Here is a 20,135-nt window from a genome sequence, read left to right as displayed (position 1 = left end):
TTAGTCAGGCATAAAGAATTGGTTTATAGCTCCAACAGTTCTCAAGATGGCAGTCACGAATATCATTTTGGAATTCAAGCAGGAAGGAAAAGCAAAACGGTAATATAAAGGATGTGGTTTTGTGGTCTGAAATCCCACAAACCTGTCAGGGCTAGAAACCAAATAGTTTATTGTACACCATTTAAAAATTGGAATTTTCAATTTCCAGGTGGCAAGAAGATTTTTGTTTCAATCCTCCTGGGTTGTGAGAGATGAGATTTCACAATGATCTGAAACCTGTATTTGATCAGGACATGCAGGTGAACCAATGACAGACACGTGGGATGGGGTTTAAGGTTCAGACCACAACTTGATTTAACAATGGAGAGGGGTGTTATGTGCCCCGCCCCCCATTCTCACATACCAGGTATTTAACTGCGTCCTGATGAGTTACAGGGCTGCTACCATATAACCAATAACCCAGAGAATACCTCTTGGCCTATGCTTAGGATTTAGTTCACTTCTGAATCCTTTCCATCCCTCCACGTCCACCCCACATCCCATCCCTCCAAGTGGAGGGGGAGTAAAGGATCCAAAGGGAGGACCTCAGTCTGCAAAGACTTCAGGTCTACTTTTTCTCCCAAAGGTAAAAGGACATAATTCTGGGTCTCATTTACCCCTTGGCAATGGTCCCTTTTAGCCTTATCTGCACTGGAACACTGCCTACAAGTAGAGATGAAGAGTGGAGAAATGGTCTGAGTTAAACAGGATGAAGTTTAACAAAGACAAATGCAAAGTGCTCCACTTAGGAAGAAAAAATCAGTTTCACACATACAGAATGGGAAGAGACTGTCTAGGAAGGAGTACGGCAGAAAGGGATCTAGGGGTTATAGTGGACCACAAGCCAAATATGAGTCAACAGTGTGATGCTGTTGCAAAAAAAGCAAACATGATTCTGGGATGTATTAACAGGTGTGTTGTGAGCAAGACACAAGAAGTCATTCTTCCGCTCTACTCTGCTCTGGTTAGGCCTCAGCTGGAGTATTGTGTCCAGTTCTGGGCACCGCATTTTAAAAAAGATGTGGAGAAATTGGAAAGGGTCCAGAGAAGAGCAACAAGAATGATTAAAGGTCTTGAGAACATGACCTATGAAGGAAGGCTGAAAGAATTGGGTTTGTTTAGTTTGGAAAAGAGAAGACTGAGAGGGGACATGATAGCAGTTTTCAGGTATTTAAAAGGGTGTCATAAGGAGGAGGGAGAAAACTTGTTCACCTTAGCCTCTAAGGATAGAACAAGAAGCAATGGGTTTAAACTGCAGCAAGGGAGGTCTAGGTTGGACATTAGGAAAAAGTTCCTAACTGTCAGGGTGGTTAAACACTGGAATAAATTGCCTAGGGAGGTTGTGGAATCTCCATCTCTGGAGATATTTAAGAGTAGGTTAGATAAATGTCTATCAGGGATGGTCTAGACAGTATTTGGTCCTGCCATGTGGGCAGGGGACTGGACTCGATGACCTCTCGAGGTCCCTTCCAGTCCTAGAATCTATGAATCTATGAGCTAAGCAGTCCTTCCTAATATGAACCTTTTAAAGTCTTGAATGCTGTATCCTGACTGTGATGATGTATCCTGACTATGATGCTTTGAGGAAGGTGGGGAAAAAAACCCATCAGACCTCTTGTCAATTTGGTTCAACAGGAAAAATTCCTTCTTGATCCCAAAACAGGCAATTGGTCAGACCTGTAGCATCCTAAAAACTGCAGCAGCTACACTGCAGCTAAGGAGAAGGGACTACTGGGTAGGTAGCAGAAGCAAGAGGCTTTTGAAAAGTCTGGGAGAGAGCTGATTGGCTAGCCTGTTACCCCATCCCCTGCCAATGGGAAGGAGGCTGTTTGGGGTGGAGCAACCCCTCCCCCACTCCAGCCACACACATGCTCCTCCATTCGCTGCTCCCCCTCTCCTCTCAGGCACTGTGTACATCACCTGTGGTCCATTCAGGATCCCTCTTCTGTTGATTGTGGGGGATGGGCATTATTCCTTGGTCTAGCATTGCTATTTTGGCACTGGTCCTGGATTAAATAAAGCACGTCCCAGACCTTGACCAGTGTAATTTCCAGTCATTGCCGTCACATCTTATCTCATGTCTCTGTGCGCTTTGAGGGCCATACAGCATCTTCCAGAGGCAATTGCATTGTTTTCTTTGTTTTTCCACCTATATCCGCAAATCTTTATTGGTTTCCTCCTCCTCCTGTGCTTTGCAGGAAATAGGTTGTAGTCCATAGAACTGAGAGGAAATTGCTGTATAGTTTTTGATGCCAGACAAACTTGGGTCAAACCTGTCTTTACTGAAAATGTTTATACTTTTTAAAAATTAAAGAGCCTGATGTATCTCTCAGTCAGTTTTACATCAGTGTATTGCCGTTGATTTCAATAGGGAACTCCTGATTTTACATATTTTTTTGGAATGTCACCTTTCAAGTCCATGACTGCCCATCCTGCCTAAAACTGAACTGGCTGGCACTTTGTGCATTGTTGCTCTCTGATAGCTTTCAAATTCAGCAATCAGCTGCTGAGATGAGGCTACATTTACCAACTTGATTAATATTTAGTACTATCTAATTAGGCAGATTGGTCTGCTAAGTGGTGAATTTGTGCATGAGCCCTCTCCTCATAAGCAGCTTGAAAAGCAAGGTGTCTGCAGAACACACTGAAAATGTTTCCATAGCTGAGCTAGGTTTTTCTCTTGGATAAAACAATAGGGTATGGAACCAGCATCCTGCAACATCCAAAGCTGTGGGTATTTTGGTAGAAACTAAAGTAAAAAATGTGTGTCATAGGTACAGTATTTTTAGTAACCTTTTATTAATTAATCATGAAATCAAGAAGTTGTTATAGTTTCAAAAGAAAAACATGCACAGCCTTCACTGGCAGTGTCTTACTGTCAGGCCAAGTCCTGATTTATTACAACAGGTGAGAAATGGTCACTTATTAACTGCATTTTATTGATAAGCATTGTTCAAATGACCTACCGTATATCAGGTCTCGCAAGTTTGTATATATCTCAGCACTCAGTTGCACTCCTTTGACATACTTGAGAATGTTCTGAATGCAAATATGGTGGTTATGGCCGATTATTGTCATCGGTGGCACCTTGCTAGCAAGTGGAAGTAAGACTGTGTAAAGTGTCTTCCACTTGCATCATGCACAAGTGGGCAGAGAGCTGAACGTAGTTCTCAATGGTCAGCAAATAAAGCATGATTCCTACCCAGTCTATCTTGGCGTCACGTTGGATAGAACTCTCGCATAGTGTGACAATCTTATAAAGACAGCGACTAAGGTCAAAACGCGCAACAACCAGCTCGGAAAACTGGCCGGAACGACATGGGGTGCCAATGTCCAAACTTTACGCACTTCAGCCTTGGCGCTCTGTTATTCAGTGGCAGAGTAGTGCACTCCAGTATGGGCTCACTCGTCTCACACAAAGATGATCAATTTACAACTAAATTCCACCATGCGTATTATTTCGGGCACACTTAAATGTATTGCTGTACCATGGTTACTGGTTGTCTGCAATATTGCTCTGCCCAGTGTTTGCAGAGAGGAAAACATAGCAAAGGTTGTGACCAAATTGCTTGATGTACCACATCTACCATTAATTAAAAACTTGTTTAATGCACCACATGGTCTTCTGCCCTCACGGCGCCTGTTGTGGATAAGTTTACTGGGTGAGGGATTTACAGTAGAGGATGGATGGCAAGCTTTATGGTCTGCAGAGAAAGTGACAGATAATTATTTTCTCTTGGACCCCACTCAGCGTCAACCTGGGTTTGATTTACTGCAAAGGCAATGAAGCCTTCTGAACTGGTTTCGTACAGGACATAGAATTTGTGCTGCAGCAGAATTTTGGTGGCGTTTCAGAGATAGTCCACTATATCAGTGTGGGCAGCCACAAACCATGACACATTGTTGAGGACTCCAAAATGACTCAACTTCCTGGAGGTCTTCGTGCCTTGAATATCATGGATAAGAACGTTGTGGCTTGGCTCAACCGGATTCCATATGCCAAATAAATAATTGATATCTTTTTCTACCATATTGAAAGTAGCATGGTAGAATGATAGAGAATATCTGAGAAAATGAAGGCATTGTTTGAATGTAAATGTGTAATGTCTTTTGACACGAGAAGTTCAGACCTTATATAATATACCATAGTTACATAAATTCCATCCCAATCCCAAAATCTTATCTCACCTTGTACACCTTTCAAATTCTGTCACCGTATATCAGGAACAGAATCCTAATGCAGTTTGAAAATAGAAACCAATCCTATCCAAGGGCTAGGAATCCTTGTTTTTAAATGGCATGAATCCTTGTTTTCTGCTTCAAGCAGCTTGTCCAGATACTGGTTTCTAAAATCATGTGGGAAAGATGGTAGTTTGACAAACCAGTAAATATGTTTTTGTGGTACGTAAACTTTTCCCAGTTTTTTTTTTTCTGAACCATGGATCAGAAATAGAAATTGCTAAGTTCTGCACAGCTTTTTGCATACTTATCACCTTCCATAGTATGCTTCTTGCACATACACATTTTTGTTTAAAGTTGACATGGACAATATCTGTCATAGACCTAGATTCCTATACCAATGAATGAATTATGCTGATAACTAAATATGGATCTTGTCTTGGAGGCTGGGTTGGAGTACAAGGTCCTTCCAATTTGTATTTCATTGTTATGAAAATAATAATGAAAGGCTTTCTATTGCACCCACAGCACTAAAGGTGTGACGCTATAGAGTATTTAAAGATGAATGAAACTATGCAGTAATTAATGCCATCAGTCATTTCATTACAAAGCACATTACTCTGATATTTATAAACTGCCTTTAAATGTCCTTCTGCAAAAATGTAAAAAGGAAGTTACTATCCTACATAAGGAAAATCCTGAAAGGTAGTACACTGTATATCTGGCTGGACGGCACACCGGAGTCTGTGTGGAACCAGCGAAGAAATCCTTTCCCCAGGCTCCAGCATGGCTGCTGCTATAGTCTGGTTTCTCTATCTGTAAAATGGTGGTAATAATTTTTACTATAAGCAAAATCTGAAAATTGTAGGATTTAAGATGGTCATACCATGTTTGGATAGCTAGGTAGATAGCTTGGGTAGCTAGGTAGATAGCTACTACTATTCTCATTTGCAGTTTATTGAACGTTAATGTGTTGCTAGAGCTGTGCAAGTAACTGATTTTTTGGCTTGTTGCAATTTTGAGAAATTGAAAAAAAAATTATTTTGGATCAACCCAAAACTGAACATTTTTCTGAATTTTTGGCCAAAAATTCTGAAAAAAAATTGTTTTGGGTTGAACAAAATGTTTTGTTTTGATTTTGGGCATTCTTACTGTTTTTTAATAAAAGCAAAGGAAATTTTGAACAGAAGGACTAGATTCACCAAGGGGCTTAGGAACCATTCACAAAACAGAGGCGATGGTGGGGGTAGCGGTGCCCTTCTTCTACCTAATAACCCATTGGCTAAGGCACTCACCTTGGAAATGGGAGACCCAGGTTTAAGTCCCTGCTCTGAAGAAGGGATTTGATTCCCCAGTGAATGCCCTAGCCACCAGGTTATTGGCTGTTCTGGCCTGAGTCTCTCTGTTTCTCCTATTGAAACTGTAATTGAAGCAGGGAATAGAAACCAGGTGTCCCTGCTCCCGGTGAATGCCCTATCCACTAGGCTCCACTTCCTCTTCCATTTTATCAATGGCATGTAAGTCCCTTTGTGAAGCATGCCTGAAAAATAAAAATGTTTCATTTGGGAAGTGTCAAAATGAAACGTTTCAACACTTGTGGGGAAATTTTTATTTTTTTGACTGAAACAGTTTGGCTTAATTGACAAAATTTTTTGGTCAAGCTAAATCTTCATTTTTTGGAGGAAAAAAAAAGTTTTTGGCCAAAAAATGTCACTCATCTGTATTTGTTGCTCACTAATTTCCTTTTGACAAATGTTGTGAAATCAGGTAGTTTTGGCAGAGAGCTTCTGCATACAAATGCAGATTTTTGAATGAATGCAGAAATGTAGTCTTAAAAGTTCTGGGCATAACTAATAATAGTCTCTTTAAAATTTGATGCTTAGTGACTAGGCTTAGCTATTTTTATGGCAGAATAGAGAAGAGAAAAGGAAGTGGTATGAAAAAATAAATTCTGTATTTTCCCATATTTCATTCCAGAGCAACGACATTCTACACTTGATGTCCTCAAGAAATCCCCAAATCCACCTACCTTCTTTGCTGCAGCCACACTTACTACCATGCTGAATGGAAGTGATGAAGTGTATGCAAATTGCATGGTAGTGGATCAAGTAAGATAATCTTGCATCTTTGTGCTCTCAGTACACTGCTGTTTAATGTCTCCCGGTAAAATATATTATTTGAATTTTAGTAAAATGTGGGTAAGTCGGTAGAGCCTTCCAGTGATTTATGTTTATGTTTATTAGGACTGTCGATTAATCGCAGTTCATTCATGCGATTAACTCAAAAAAATTAATCGTGATTAAAAAAATTAATTGTGATTAATCGCAGTTTTAGTTGCACCGTTAAACAATAGAATACCAATTGACATGTATTCAATATTTTGGATGTTTTTCTACATTTTCAAATATATCAATTTCAGTTACAACACAGAATTCAAAATGTACAGTGCTCACTTTATATTATTTTATTACAAATATTTGCACTGTAAAAATGATAAAAAGAAACAGTATTTTTCAATTCACCTCATGCAAGTACTGTAGTGCAATCTCTTTATCGTGAAAGTGCAACTTACAAAGGTAGATTTTTTTTGTTACGTAACTGCACTAAAAACAAACGGAGGATTTGATTTAAATCAAATTGATTTAAATCATTATTTAAATCACTAGTCAGGAAGACTCGATTTAATCCTTGATTTCTACATAAAAGTACATTCTTGTTGGTTATAAACTTAATACATATTCTTCACAACTCAGAGATAGCTGTAAGTTTCATTTTTAGAAGGTACACACTATACATTTTTAAAGTGATTTATTTTGAAAACTTTTCAGATTAGTTTTACAGCTATATCAGAAAATGAATGATTGTTTGGTTATTTCATTCACCAAAGCTAACTGAAGCAGATATTTATGAAGTCATTGGGAGGTGAACTATCTCCAATTCAACAGGTTAATCATTAATATTTGGAGGATTTTCTTGCTGTGCTGTATTAGGAGGGAGAACATCACCAGACAGACATTTAAATTGTTTTATTTAACTAAAACAACAATGTTACATATTCTGGATTTTTTTCTTCAACAGCAAACATATAATATTTTAACAAAACAATCATAAGAATTTTTGAATTTAGTTAAACATTCAAGTTTTTTAAAATCAGGTTTGTTTTTGTTAAAATTGTTTTTAACTAAAATGGTTAAATGAAATATTTTAAAAAAATTTAAATCGACTATGTCAGCCAAATCAACATGAGAAACTTAAAATATTGGCTTCTGCAGCTAACTCAGTCGTCTTCACCTTCATTTTCCTGTTTGTTCATAATCTGGAAAAGAAAAACAAGCTTTCCTGCTTTTTCAGGTCCCAAACGATTTCTCAATTTGTAATGAATTAATCTAAAAGAGGAAAATATTCTTTCTACACCAGCAGAAGAAGCTACTGCTGTTAAAAGTGAGATTATCACTTCAGCAGTCTCTGAATCAAATGCTTAAGTGACTTCCACTAGTTCACTGGTGTGGCTTTCTTTAAAACATCATCAGCAAACATATTTCTTGAATGGTTCACCTTTAGCTCTGAAGTTTTATAGTTGGCATTATGGAGGGATGATTGCTGGATGTCTATGTCATAGCCAACTCCTCTTCTACGGCAGTTAAGGTTTGACCCTGGTACCGAGTATTGAGAATATCTGCAAGAAAATGAGATGGAAATAATACTTGTCCCATTCATTTTTTTAATGCTTGTAATTTAACTCTGTCATTGCATATTTCTGTTTTTAAGATCTCTCAGTTCCTTCCAAATTTCAACAGCGTCAGCAATAAAACAGCTATTTCCCTGCATTTTGTTCAAGGCTACCGAAATAGGCTTCACGGTACTCAGCTTGTGTTCAACATTTCTCTTAAGCCCAATGTTGAGAACTTTGACTTTGACAGTGCTATCTATTTTTTCATGATTTTGTTCACAAATTCATCAGATTAGGCCAGTTCTTGATATAGTGCTCAAAACAGTCCACTTCCGATTTCCATCGCACGTCTTGTGGGAGAGTTAGCTTGGTTCCTCCAACTTTTTTCAGAGCAGCTGCTGCAAAGTGGTTCTTATGGAAGTATTTTGCGATTTCAACAACATTAGCATTTATTTCTGGAACACTGAAGTCTTTGGCTAGGAGGTGCATCAAATGAGCACTGCAACAGTATGTTATTAGCTTGGGACTGTGTTTACTCTCTTCTAAATTTTCTTCTCATCTTGGATACATTTGCAGCACTGTCTGTGACCAAGCTGCGTACTAGACATTTGATTTTTTTTTTCACAGTTTGTTACAGCTTTTACTGCTACGTCTTGTAAGCATTCTGCTGTGTGTGCATTTCCTGATGTATCAATTGTTTCTTAAGGAAGACATTCCCTTCTTCTGTTGTCACACAAGCACATACAACAGGATCATTGTGGACATTGCTCCACCCATCAAGACTCAGGTTAACAATTTCACCCTCTAGACCTTTTGCACACTTCTCAAGTTCTCTTTCATACCCCTTATCCAGCAATTTGCCTGTGACATCTGCTCTGTTGGGTGGACTGTATCCTAGTCTTAATGACTGAACCATGTTAATGAAGTGTGGGTTCTCAGTCATACGGAAAGGAGTGTTTGTTGCAAAACTTTGCATTTTTAGAGAGAGGTAAGGGATTGACTCTGTGTACACAAATTTGCAGAGGGACAATAGGGTTGAGGTCTGCTATTTCTCACCTCTGTATATTATTTTTTTATTTAAACATATTTTTGCTGTTAACAAGCATGTTATCTCTGGAGACACAAATCTACAGTTTGAGAACTGCAAAACTAAGCATCTCTGATGGTATCTTCTAGACTGAGCACTGAGTCCCATTGGGTAGATAGAAAGATTAACCTAAATAATCTATACAGAAGCCCCTGGAACCCCATAAAATTGGGTCCCTAATCCATGAACTATTGGAACTCATTAAACATTACATGAATATATTGTCTCATACTACAGAATTAGAATTTATAATCCTTATTCCATGATGAGATATCTTTGAGCTATGGTGTATCCTAATTAAAACTATCTTTACATAGGTTTTTCCCTCAAAAAGCATTTGATCAAAAAAATCAGATTTAAATAAAAAAATCCGATTTTTTTCAATCTTTTTTTTTAAATCATTGATTTTTTTTTATCCACCCTGAAAACAAAACAATGTAAAACTTTAGCGCCAACAAGTCCACTCAGTCCTACTTCTTGTTCAGCCAATCGCTCAAACAAACAAGTTTGTTTATATTTACGGGAAATAATGCTGCCCTCTTCTTATTTACAATGTCACCTGAAAGTGAGAACAGGCGTTCGTATGGCACTTTTGTAGCCAGAATTGCAAGGTATTTATGTGCCAGATATGCTAAACATTCATATGCCCCTTTATGCTTTGGCAACCATTCCAGAGGACATGCTTCCATGCTGATGACGCTTGTTAAAAAATAATGTTAATTAAATTTGTGACTGAACTTCTTGGGGGAGAATGTAAGTCTCCTGCTCTGTGTGTTACCCTCATTCTGCCGTATATTTCATGTTATAGCAGTCTTGGATGATGACTCAGCATATTGTTCATTTTAAGAACACTTTCACTGCAGACTTGACAAAATGCAAAGAAGGTACTAATGTGAGATTTCTAAAACTAGCTACAGCACTCAACCCAAGGCTTAGAAGTGCCTTCTAAAATCTGAGAGGGACGAGGTGTGGAGCATGCTTTCAGAAGTCTTAAAAGAGAAACACTCTGATGCAGAAACTACAGAACCCGAACCACCAAAAAAGAAAATCAACTTTCTACTGATGGCATCTGACTCATGATGATGAAAATGAACAAGCATTGGTCTGCACTGCTTTGGATCGTTATCAAGCAGAACCCATCATTAGCATGGACACATGTCCTCTGGAATGGTGGTTGAAGCATGAAGGGACATATGAATCTTCAGCACATATGGCATGTAAATATCTTGTGACGCCGGCTACAACAGTGCCATGCAAATGCCTATTCTCACTTTCAGGTGACATTGTAAACAAGAAGCGGGCAGCATTGTCTCCTACATATGTAAGCAAACTTGCTTGTCTGAGCGATTGGCTGAACAATAAGTAGGACTGAGTGGACTTGTAGGCTCCAAAGTTTGACATTGTTTTATTTTTGAACGCAGTTATTTTTTTGTGCCTAATTCTACATTTGTAAGTTCAACTTTCATGATAAAGAGATAGCACTACAGTACTTGTATTAAGTTAATTGAAAAATACTATTTTTATTTTTACAGTGCAAATATTTATAATAAAAATAAATATAAAGTGAGCACTGTACACTTTGTATTCTGTGTTGAAATTGAAATCAATATATTTGAAAACAAATGGTATTCTATTATTGTTTAACAGCGCGATTAATTTTTTTAATCACTTGACAGCCCTAATGTTTATGTAATAACTGCAACTTTGTTCCCTTGCCTGCTGTCGTTCTCAACTCATTTATTAGGTGTTTTTAATAAATAAAATAAGTTTTATGAAAATGTAAATCTTTAGCTTTTTTTGTTTTGTTTTCTATGAGCTGAACAGCTCTTCTTCTTTGATTATTTGCATCTAAATTCCCTCTTATCTAAAACAGGGTCTTGTTTCCTCATGTTTGTTAATTAACAAGACCCTAAATTATCAATTCAACAGGAATAAAAAATAAGTGATCAGACAAACCAATGTCCCATTATTGTTATAGGGCACTATAATGTTGGAAGTGCTTTCTGCCAGATGTGATGTAAAACTGAGGTCTTGGCCACTTGTGATTAACAGCTGTGCTATATTACTTATCACAAGGAGACTAGCTCCAATAGATTCTGGCCAAGCTACATTTTGGGTAATTGAATCCTACCTATCCAAATTTTCCCCACAATCTCAATTCAAAGTGCTGTTCTTCCTCACTTTTTGTCCTAACTGTAAACTGTTGTGGATAGACGCTATGTATTGTAAAACAGCTGCCAACTTCCTGCGAGCGGTGGCTGCATTTCAGTGGTGGTAGAAGTGATCCTTGTGCAGTAGAACCTCAGTTACAAACACCAGAGTTACAAACTGACCAGTCAACAACGTACCTCATTTGGAACCGAAATACGCAATCAGGCAGCAGCAGAGACCTCCCGCCCCCCAAAAAGACACATACAATACAGTACTGTATTAAATGTAAACTAAAAAAAAAAAAAAAAAAAAAAGAAAAGAAAAAGGAAAGGAGCATTTTTTTTTCTGCATAGTAAACTTTCAAAGCACTATTAACTCAATGTTCAGCTGTAAACTTTTGAAAGAACAATCATACCATTTTGTTCAGAGTTACGAACATTTCAGAGTTACAAACAACCTCCATTCCTGAGGTGTTCATAACTCTGAGGTTCTATTATTTTTATATATATATAAAATGTTGTAAAATAGTTTGGGATCCTTCAGCATGAAAGGCAGTATATAAATGTAAGACATTATTGTATGCTATTAGGTGAAAATCTTGGAAGAAGGCAGAGATATTGAAAATGCATCTTCATATTCTTTTTCCTCTCATTGAAACATTCACCCATTGCATTAAGAGCTGATATTGTTCTTTGTGACAGACACAAAACATGTTAAGGCCAAATTTTCTCAGCTGAAGGTCAGTCATGATCTAAAATGTCCAATAATGCACCTTTGATCGCCACAATTCTGCATAAAACTACCCTTTTATGTATGCAAATTGAATAACGGCACATGCAAATGGCTAATTAGGTGTGTGAACAGCCATTTGTATCTGTGTTTATCCAAGTTGCACATATTCTCATGATAATTCCATGTTCAATCACAGATGCACTGTGGCATGTGCATATTCTTGGGCGGGGGGGGGGGGTCTCAGGACTGAGCTTCTACCGTTTGACAGTTTAACTCATAATAATATATCAGAAAGTTGAATCTTGCTTGGGCCACATTCTCCTGTGGGATCTGTACAACAGGAATTAGACTTGATATTCTTCTCTGCTAATGTATGTGGAATGCCCATAGTTGCAATGTGGCAGTACTGCCCAGGCATTGTATTGAAGTGTAGAACTGTTGTGTAATATCTGAGAGGAGAATTTTACCCTTCTTGTACATGATTTGCTTAGTACAGCAAAAGTGATACCAGGTTTCTGACAGATTAATATCTTTGAATATAGAAACAGGACTTTTATAAAAATCGTAGGAGTTCTATTCATGGTTTATTAAGAGAAGTCTCTACCTTACAACAACCTCCAGAATTGGATGAGAATAAGTCAGTAGGCTAAAACAATAGAGCTTTTCCCTTTTGAAACTCTCAATGCTTTCATTCTTTTTGGTTATATCAGCTCTTTGTAGAGGTGCTGAGCTACAGCCAGATGTTAGCTACACATCTATCCTTTCAAGAGCCTTCCACTTCTAACTAAGCAAGGACTGACACTCATCTGTACATTAATGTCCTTTGCAGAAGTGATACAGGAAATTCTACCTTGGTTTCTAAAGGAGTTATATAGTCACCATTACTTACCAAGGTCCAAATCGTGGTCCTTGCACTGAACCTGAGTAACTGTAGCTCCAGGTGCCATTCCCTTCTATGTGTGAGAGTAGGGGTATACCGTATGCACAAGCTACAGGAGTGACACCCTGGTTGCTTGATGGTGTTGGGATAAAGATTCCTTCCCCCATCAAAATCCTGGGGAAACACTATGGCAGGTCATATACAGGGTCTGACCCTAAGCTTACAGGCTTTGTGAAACTGTTATTGGGAAAGACACATGCCTACCTTGTAAGCTGCTTTTTCCATATGAAATGACTCAGTGTTTTACCTCTCCCCAAATAACCCTGAACACTAGGCTATATTATGGACTACTGGGCTGCACAATTTTAGCTTAAGAAACAAACAAAGCCGCTGTTAAGGTGTAAAGTAAATTGTGAGTTATTTCATATTATAAACTGGATGAAACCGAGTGGGAAATCCATTAGACAAGTGGTTTTCAACCTGTGGTCCATGGACGTCTGGGGGTCTGCATTGTATGTCTAAGATTTCCAAAGGGGTCTGTACCTCCATTCAAAATGTTTAGGGGCCCGCAAATGAAAAAAGATTGAAAACTTCTGCATTAGACTGAGATTTCAATTCATCACTCCTGTAATTATGGAAGAATGACCTGGAGGCCTGAAAAACTTATTAGTCATATTAGTTTGTCTTCAATTTCTGTGGCCCAGAAAAGTAATAAAGGAAAAAACAGTGGTACAGAGCAGTGTAGTTTGAAGAAAGATCACTATTCTCTGGCGATACATCATTATTTACTTTTCACTAGCATTAATACATATCTATCTCCTGCTCCAGGTTGGAGATTTGGATGTTAACTACATTAACGTAGACAGTGTCACCACTGAAACAAGCACAGATCGAACCCACTCAACCCTGACCCCCAAGAGCTCATCATCTGCCTCACTTAAGGAAAGCAACCAATATATTTATGCAGAAAATGAAGATAACCAAATGGCAATGAGTAACTTAGACAATATAGGCTCACAGCCTTTCACTTCACCTTCAAATCTGTATGCAGCAGGTTCATATCTACCACTCAAGTCTCGTGGGTTTAATAAGGAACGAAGTCAACTATATGCTGACATGAAAAAAAGAAGGTATGGAGTTGTTTTGTTGGTATTGTCCAGAAAAGACTAAAATTTAATAATATATATACACACACACACAAATAGTATTGCATGGAACTATACTGTAAGGGTGGGTTTCCGTGACTTTGAGAAGAAGTGCATGGAGCAGCTGGAAGCACAGTGCCAGGCATGTTAACAATGTGCAGCTCAATCAGAACAGCTAGGCAAATAGCTCTGTGGCCTGTGCTATAAACGTTCTTCTCGAATTGGTCTATGGAGTCACATGAAGACCCATTAATACAAATTATAACTAAGTATATTTTAGTTCAGAAAAATAAAACAAAACCTGGAATATTAACATCTCTACTGAGAGAAAATCTAAAATATCTTCAGAAAAACTGTCCCGTGGTCACTTAAATCCCAAATTTTATGTGATGCTTTATTTAGTTCTGTATTTTTATAATGTGGTTATAAAGAGTTATTTTGGTTTTTTCCTGTTTTTCTTTGGCTTTTGTTTCTTACAAACTGTAAGCAGTTTCTAAGCGACTTCATACTTCTTGGCCTAAATTGTGGTAGGTGCTGCAAAGTGTGACACCTGCTAGAAAAACAGAACCAGGTAACTATTAATTGTGTGAATTTTCACTGAGAAGTTTTTCATAATGTCATAAACCGTGAAAGTGAAGCATAAGCAATTTATAATTGTTATTCTCAACTGAGGGCCTGTTCCAAACAGATCCTAAAGGAATTGGTATTTCATGAACCCAAATCTCTGGTGTGTTTGGCCTGCTTTGTGCTGCTCCACTGGTAAAAAGCAGCCCTAAACTCAACAGGTCCAGCCACTGGAGGATTTGCCTACAAGCAGCTCTATGTTATGGTGGGAATAGGACCTGCTCCAGGATTGGGGAACACAAAGATGGTTTAAAGCTACCTTTACACACACACCACATTCTTTTTGAGCTGTGCTTGGTGTTCCCCAGCTGCAGCACAGGATTTGTCCCCTATTTTAATGTCTACTTCAAAATTATCCCTCCCTAAAACATTCATTGGGAGTTTTTCCTGAGTACAGATTACAGGATCAGATCAGGTATGAAGTAATACTACAGTAAAATAATACAAATATGCTGTTAAATAACATCCTTGTTCAAGGACCTCAGAGTGCTTGGCAAACATTAATAAATCTTCAACACCTTTGTGTAGGTCCTGTCTATATTGGAGAAATTTGTGCCATGCAACTCCTAGTGTAAGTTACTGTAATAAGCCAGGATAGACTACATCCTGCTTCACCTGGGTGCAGTGTGTCTACATAAGGCATTTGCATGGTGTAACTTCATCAGCATGGTTGCAATGGTGATGTTTTTCTCATGTACACAGGGCCATAGGTAAGTATGATTATCCCCATTTCACAAATGGGGAAATTAATACACACACAGCCTAAGTTACTTATTTTTCCAATATCACATGGCACATTTATGGCAAATGTGGGGGATGGATAACATCCAGAACTCCAATGATCAAACAGGTTTGGACTGTGTTGAAAAATAAATCTTTTAATTAGGTGAATTTTAATGCTGCGTGAAGGAGTTACAATGCTACTATTCCGAGCTTGGATCTGTAGTTATTGAGAAATACCATGCATATTCTAAACGTTTTGTCTTGGAAGACTGGAATGTTGTTGCAAGCAGTCAACCATTCACTTCAGTCACATTAATAAAGAAACCATGAGCTTATGTATACAGATAAAGGGACAAAAAGATCGCAGAGAAACACCCCTGTGGTGTTGATACTGCTAGGAAATCTCATTGTAATGTTATATTCAAGAACATCTGCAAATCAAACATTCTCTAATTGTTTTAATTTTTGATTTCATGAGGGTGGGGGTTTTTAAGCTTGATCATATTCCTTCATTTTTCTGTCTTTAAAAAAAAAAGGGAATAATTTATACACCTTAAAATCAGGCTTACTCAAAAAGTGGCTTCTAGGAAACTCCTCCAGCATATCGCTGCTTTATGTATATATCCTGGTGGATTTTTCCTTCCAGCCTCCATTCATTCCCAGATGTTGGAGAAAATAATCTGAGAATTGCCACATTATATAGGCTGTTTGCACTTTTTCTTATCATGCAACTTCTCACTTAAACTTGACTTTGAAGTTCAGAAGCAAAAGAACAACAGATATCCAAGTCCCTGTTTACTCTACAAATGCATTCAGGTAAGGACTCCCAGTTCTAAGCCTCTTGTATCTGAGCTTGACTACAACATGACCACATTTTAAAGTATAGACAAGATGCAACTGGAGTAAAGCCATGGGCATGATAAGGGGGGGACCACAAAGCTGAGAGAGGACTAGAGCATGACTAGCCCAAGCACCATTTACTAGACTGTTCTCTTTGCTCGTTGCATTAAGTTTGAAAGGTTGGTAATTAGATTGCTTTACATTCCATACATTTTGTTGTATGCTTTAGTTCTAGTCTTGATGACCTTGAAGTAGACAGTGGAAGTGAAGGGATTTCTGACAGATCCCATATTCGCTACCCTTCCCTCAATTCTTCAGTGACCTTGGCTGGCAGCGGGCATGAATTAGATTCTTCTGAGACAAGCACTGATCTGGATTATAGCATCCACAGGATGGACTCTAACAATCTACAGTCAAAGGTATGTGGATATAATTTTGGTTTTGTTTATTTTGCTTTCAACTAAGTTGTTGAAAATATATAAGAATATGTATTTAAAGGGCTTCATTCACCTCTCAGTGATATTAGTGTAAATTTGGATTAACTCCATAGAAGTCAACAAAGCTTTTCCTAATTTACACTGGTATAACAGAGAGGAAAATTGTGGCCCAGTGTATTCTCTATGCAGGGCCGGCTCCAGGCACCAGCTTGGCAAGCAGGTGCTTGGGGCGGCCACTCCAGAGAGGGATGGCAGGTCCAGCCATTCGGCGGCAATTCGGCGGACGGTCCCTCACTCCTGCTCGGAGCGAAGGACCTCTCGCCGAATTGCCACCGCAGATCGCGATCGCGGCTTTTTATTTATTTTTTTTATTATTTTTTTTTTGGCTGCTTGAGGCGGCCAAAACCCTGGAGCCGGCCCTGTCTCTATGGCACAAGAGGAAGGTTAATGCCTTTGCAAACAAGTATTTTTAAAAAAGACAGTCACGGAGTTGGCTGAATTTTATACACTGACTAATACAAACTCCTTTCTCTGCTAATGCTTCTCACAGATATTCTGGCTACTGTAACTTCATTGAACTTTTGGCTATTTCTGGAAACGTCAAACACATACAAAGAGTTCTTCTCTCTTTTATTCATAGGCATGAGATTTAGATTATACCAGAGGAAAAAAGGTTCAACTACCAAACCTAAATGCAAGAGAGCTATTTTTAAAAAATACTGGTTTCTTTCTATCGAGCAGTTTAACAAAATTCTCAGTTGAAGCATAAATGCTTTTTCCCCCAGAAGTTTTCCAACCTGCTCAGTAGTATTTATACTGAAAATCAACATATTGTTTTCACAATATTTTGGAACTCAAGGCTGCTTCAGCAAAGTTTTTTGCAACATGAAATTCTCTTTGCTGCAAGTGCACGATGGAAATTCGCGTTAGTATTTCTAGGTCAGGTACATTGTGATCAAGCAATGTCAATGCTATCTGTGCCAATGATTTCAAATGACCATCCTCGGTAGGGGTGAAAAATAGTTCAGTTTTCGTGCAACAGTGACTCAGTCACATAGTGTCCTCTTTGGAGAAAAGACTGCACTTTATGCTGCATGTACTCATTGTTGGTGTCATGATGCAAACTTCCATCTGATAGAGCACAGACCATCACTATTGTTTCTTTCAGAGCCTTTAAAGTTGACTTCAAATCTGGAACTGAAACAAACAGAATATTGTTTTATCTGTGAAGCCACCTGTGCACTTAGCATGTCAATAACATATCTGCATAGTAGTGAAAATATAGGGTTTTTTTTAAATGCAAGTCCATGTATTTTAATGAACCACAAAAGTCAGATAATATTAGTTTGATTTAAATTTTCAAAAGAAATGGGCTTTGCACAGGTAATTATGACTTTACTTTCAAGGCATATCAATAACGGATCACCAGCTGGGGTAGGAGATTTTCACTATGGTATCCAGCACAATTAGATAAACATAAGGGAAAGGGAAGAGAGAGATTAATTCTTTCCTCTGGAATATCCAGATCATGGCTGGAGACAGAATACTAGGTTAGATGGAACACTGGTCTGTTCTGCTGTGAAAATGCCATGTCAAGTACCGTCAGAAAAAAGCAGGGGAGATAACTGGCCATCTGATATAGTAGAATAACATCACTGTTCAGACTTTGGTCCCCACCAATTGAAATAATTTAGGATTTTTCTTGCTCTAATTTGTGCACACACACACTTTCCTGTAACACCAATTGCCTTTCCTTAACATTAATGTGCTTTTCCCCTTCATTTTGATTTCTTTTAGGAATCATTACTTTCTGGAATCCGGTCACGCTCTTACTCATGTTCTTCACCCAAAGTTTTATTAGGGAAATCTCGTTTTGTGCGTGACTTCACAGTTTGTGATTCAAATGAAGGTGAGCATTAGTTCTACTCCATTTGTGTGTATGGAATGCCACAAAACTCCATGCTTACTACAGGCCAAATGCTCACTTCTTTACGCAGGTCTGGATTGTCTCCCTGGTATCCATGTAAAGAGTGGTCCCCTAAGTGTGCAGCTCTCCATCAGCCCATGTGGAAGTGGGGCTTAGCTGCCTCCACATCATCCCTCCTGGCCCTTCAAAGGGCACTCTGTAGGTCCAGAGCCTGCAGTATGGGAGGGCATAGAGACAGAGCTGCAAGGGAGAAGTGGGCAATCTGGAGGTGTAGCTAGGAGAAAAGATATGTCAGCTTAGGACACAATTTTCTTTTCCAGAGTCCAGCAGAGAGGCCAAACTTGGTGCAGAGGCACAGGCCCTCTGTGCACAAGGTCCCCGCATCCTGCAGATCCTTGGGAATCTGTGAGGTTTGTGTGTAAGCTGTGACCTTTTCCACAGGCAGGGGAGCAAACACCACCCTCTTCATGGGATGATATGTGGATTCATTGTGAGGGGATTCTCACAGACCTGCCTTCCCTCTGTTTCTATTCTGCATGTTTTACCATGGTAGGGATAATCTGATCCTTTGCTCCAATTCAGTCCTAACTCAGACAGATTTCTATTGAAGTTAATAGGTGTTTGCCCACCCTTGGAGAACTGAGGAAAACTTGTAAGAACCTTACAACGTAGTCCCGGGTTACATAATCAACTGTTCTGCTTATGTGCTGCCTGCAAGATGTTAAAAATTATTTCTAGCAGCCTTCTATTTTAAGGGTTTTTTTGTTTGTTTGTTTGTTTGTTTATTTTTAGCAAACAACCCAGGCTTTCCTTGGAGAAAGCTATGTAACATGCTAAAATAGAAATCCATAAAATGATGTAAAGTATGAGATATGTACTCAAACTTACTCATAATCACATCTCTGAAAAACAGTTCGTTTTCAATAGAATCCATTTTCTTTGTTTTTTTTTAAATTACTTTTGGAATAAGAACAAACCTGATTTTCTTCCAAAAGGAAAATTCTTACTTCAAGCTATAAGCATGAGAAAATCTGGGTTGGAAATGGTTGTGTATTTTTTTTTCTAATATGTGCTGCGTCATTTAGGTAAAGCCTCCTTATTAGAGTCATAGAGTCAGAGTCATAGACTTTAAGGTCAGAAGGGACTATTATGATCATCTAGTCTGACCTCTTGCACAATGCAGGCCACAGAATCTCACCCACCCACTCCTGTAATAAACCCCTAACCCAGGGGTCGGCAACCTTTCAGAAGTGGTGTGCAGAGTCTTCATTTATTCACTCTAATTTAAGGTTTCGCGTGCCAGTAATACATTTTAACGTTTTTAGAAGATCTCTTTCTATAAGTCTGTAATATATAACTAAACTATTGTTGTATGTAAAGTAAATAAGGTTTTTAAAATGTTTAAGAAGCTTCATTTAAAATTAAATTAAAATGCAGAGTCCCCCGGACCAGTGGCCAGGACCCGGGCAGTGTGAGTGCCAATGAAAATCAGCTTGCATGCCACCTTTGGCACGTGTGCCATAGGTTGCCTACCCCTGCCCTAACCTATATCTGAGCTAGTGAAGTCCTCAAATCACGGTTGAAAAGACTTCAAAGACTTCAAGGTGCAGAGACAGCACTTAGGCATAACTTTAAGTATGCACTTAAAGTGAGGCGTGTGCTTAAGTGCTATCCTGAATTGGCTCCAGAAGCTTCTTTATT

The 20,135-nt window shown here is 38.6% G+C and overlaps 1 protein-coding gene across 2 annotated transcripts in view; it reads left to right on the top strand.

Annotated features, from left to right (window-relative positions):
• The window catches only part of ARHGEF28 (Rho guanine nucleotide exchange factor 28), an 84,549-nt gene that overhangs the window by 6,598 nt on the left and 57,816 nt on the right, over positions 1 to 20,135 (top strand). For both annotated transcript variants that reach the window (XM_034773881.1, XM_034773879.1), the window contains exons 2-5: positions 6,196 to 6,326; positions 13,567 to 13,868; positions 16,300 to 16,489; positions 18,305 to 18,416. In XM_034773881.1, coding sequence (XP_034629772.1) covers positions 6,196 to 6,326; positions 13,567 to 13,868; positions 16,300 to 16,489; positions 18,305 to 18,416 — 735 coding nt within the window. The remainder of the gene's footprint in view (positions 1 to 6,195; positions 6,327 to 13,566; positions 13,869 to 16,299; positions 16,490 to 18,304; positions 18,417 to 20,135) is intronic.

Source organism: Trachemys scripta, chromosome 6 (assembly GCF_013100865.1).
Source record: "Trachemys scripta elegans isolate TJP31775 chromosome 6, CAS_Tse_1.0, whole genome shotgun sequence".
NCBI lineage: Eukaryota > Metazoa > Chordata > Testudines > Emydidae > Trachemys > Trachemys scripta.
The sequence above is the reverse complement of the archived record's forward strand: the minus strand, read 5'-3'. Positions and strand labels throughout refer to the sequence as shown.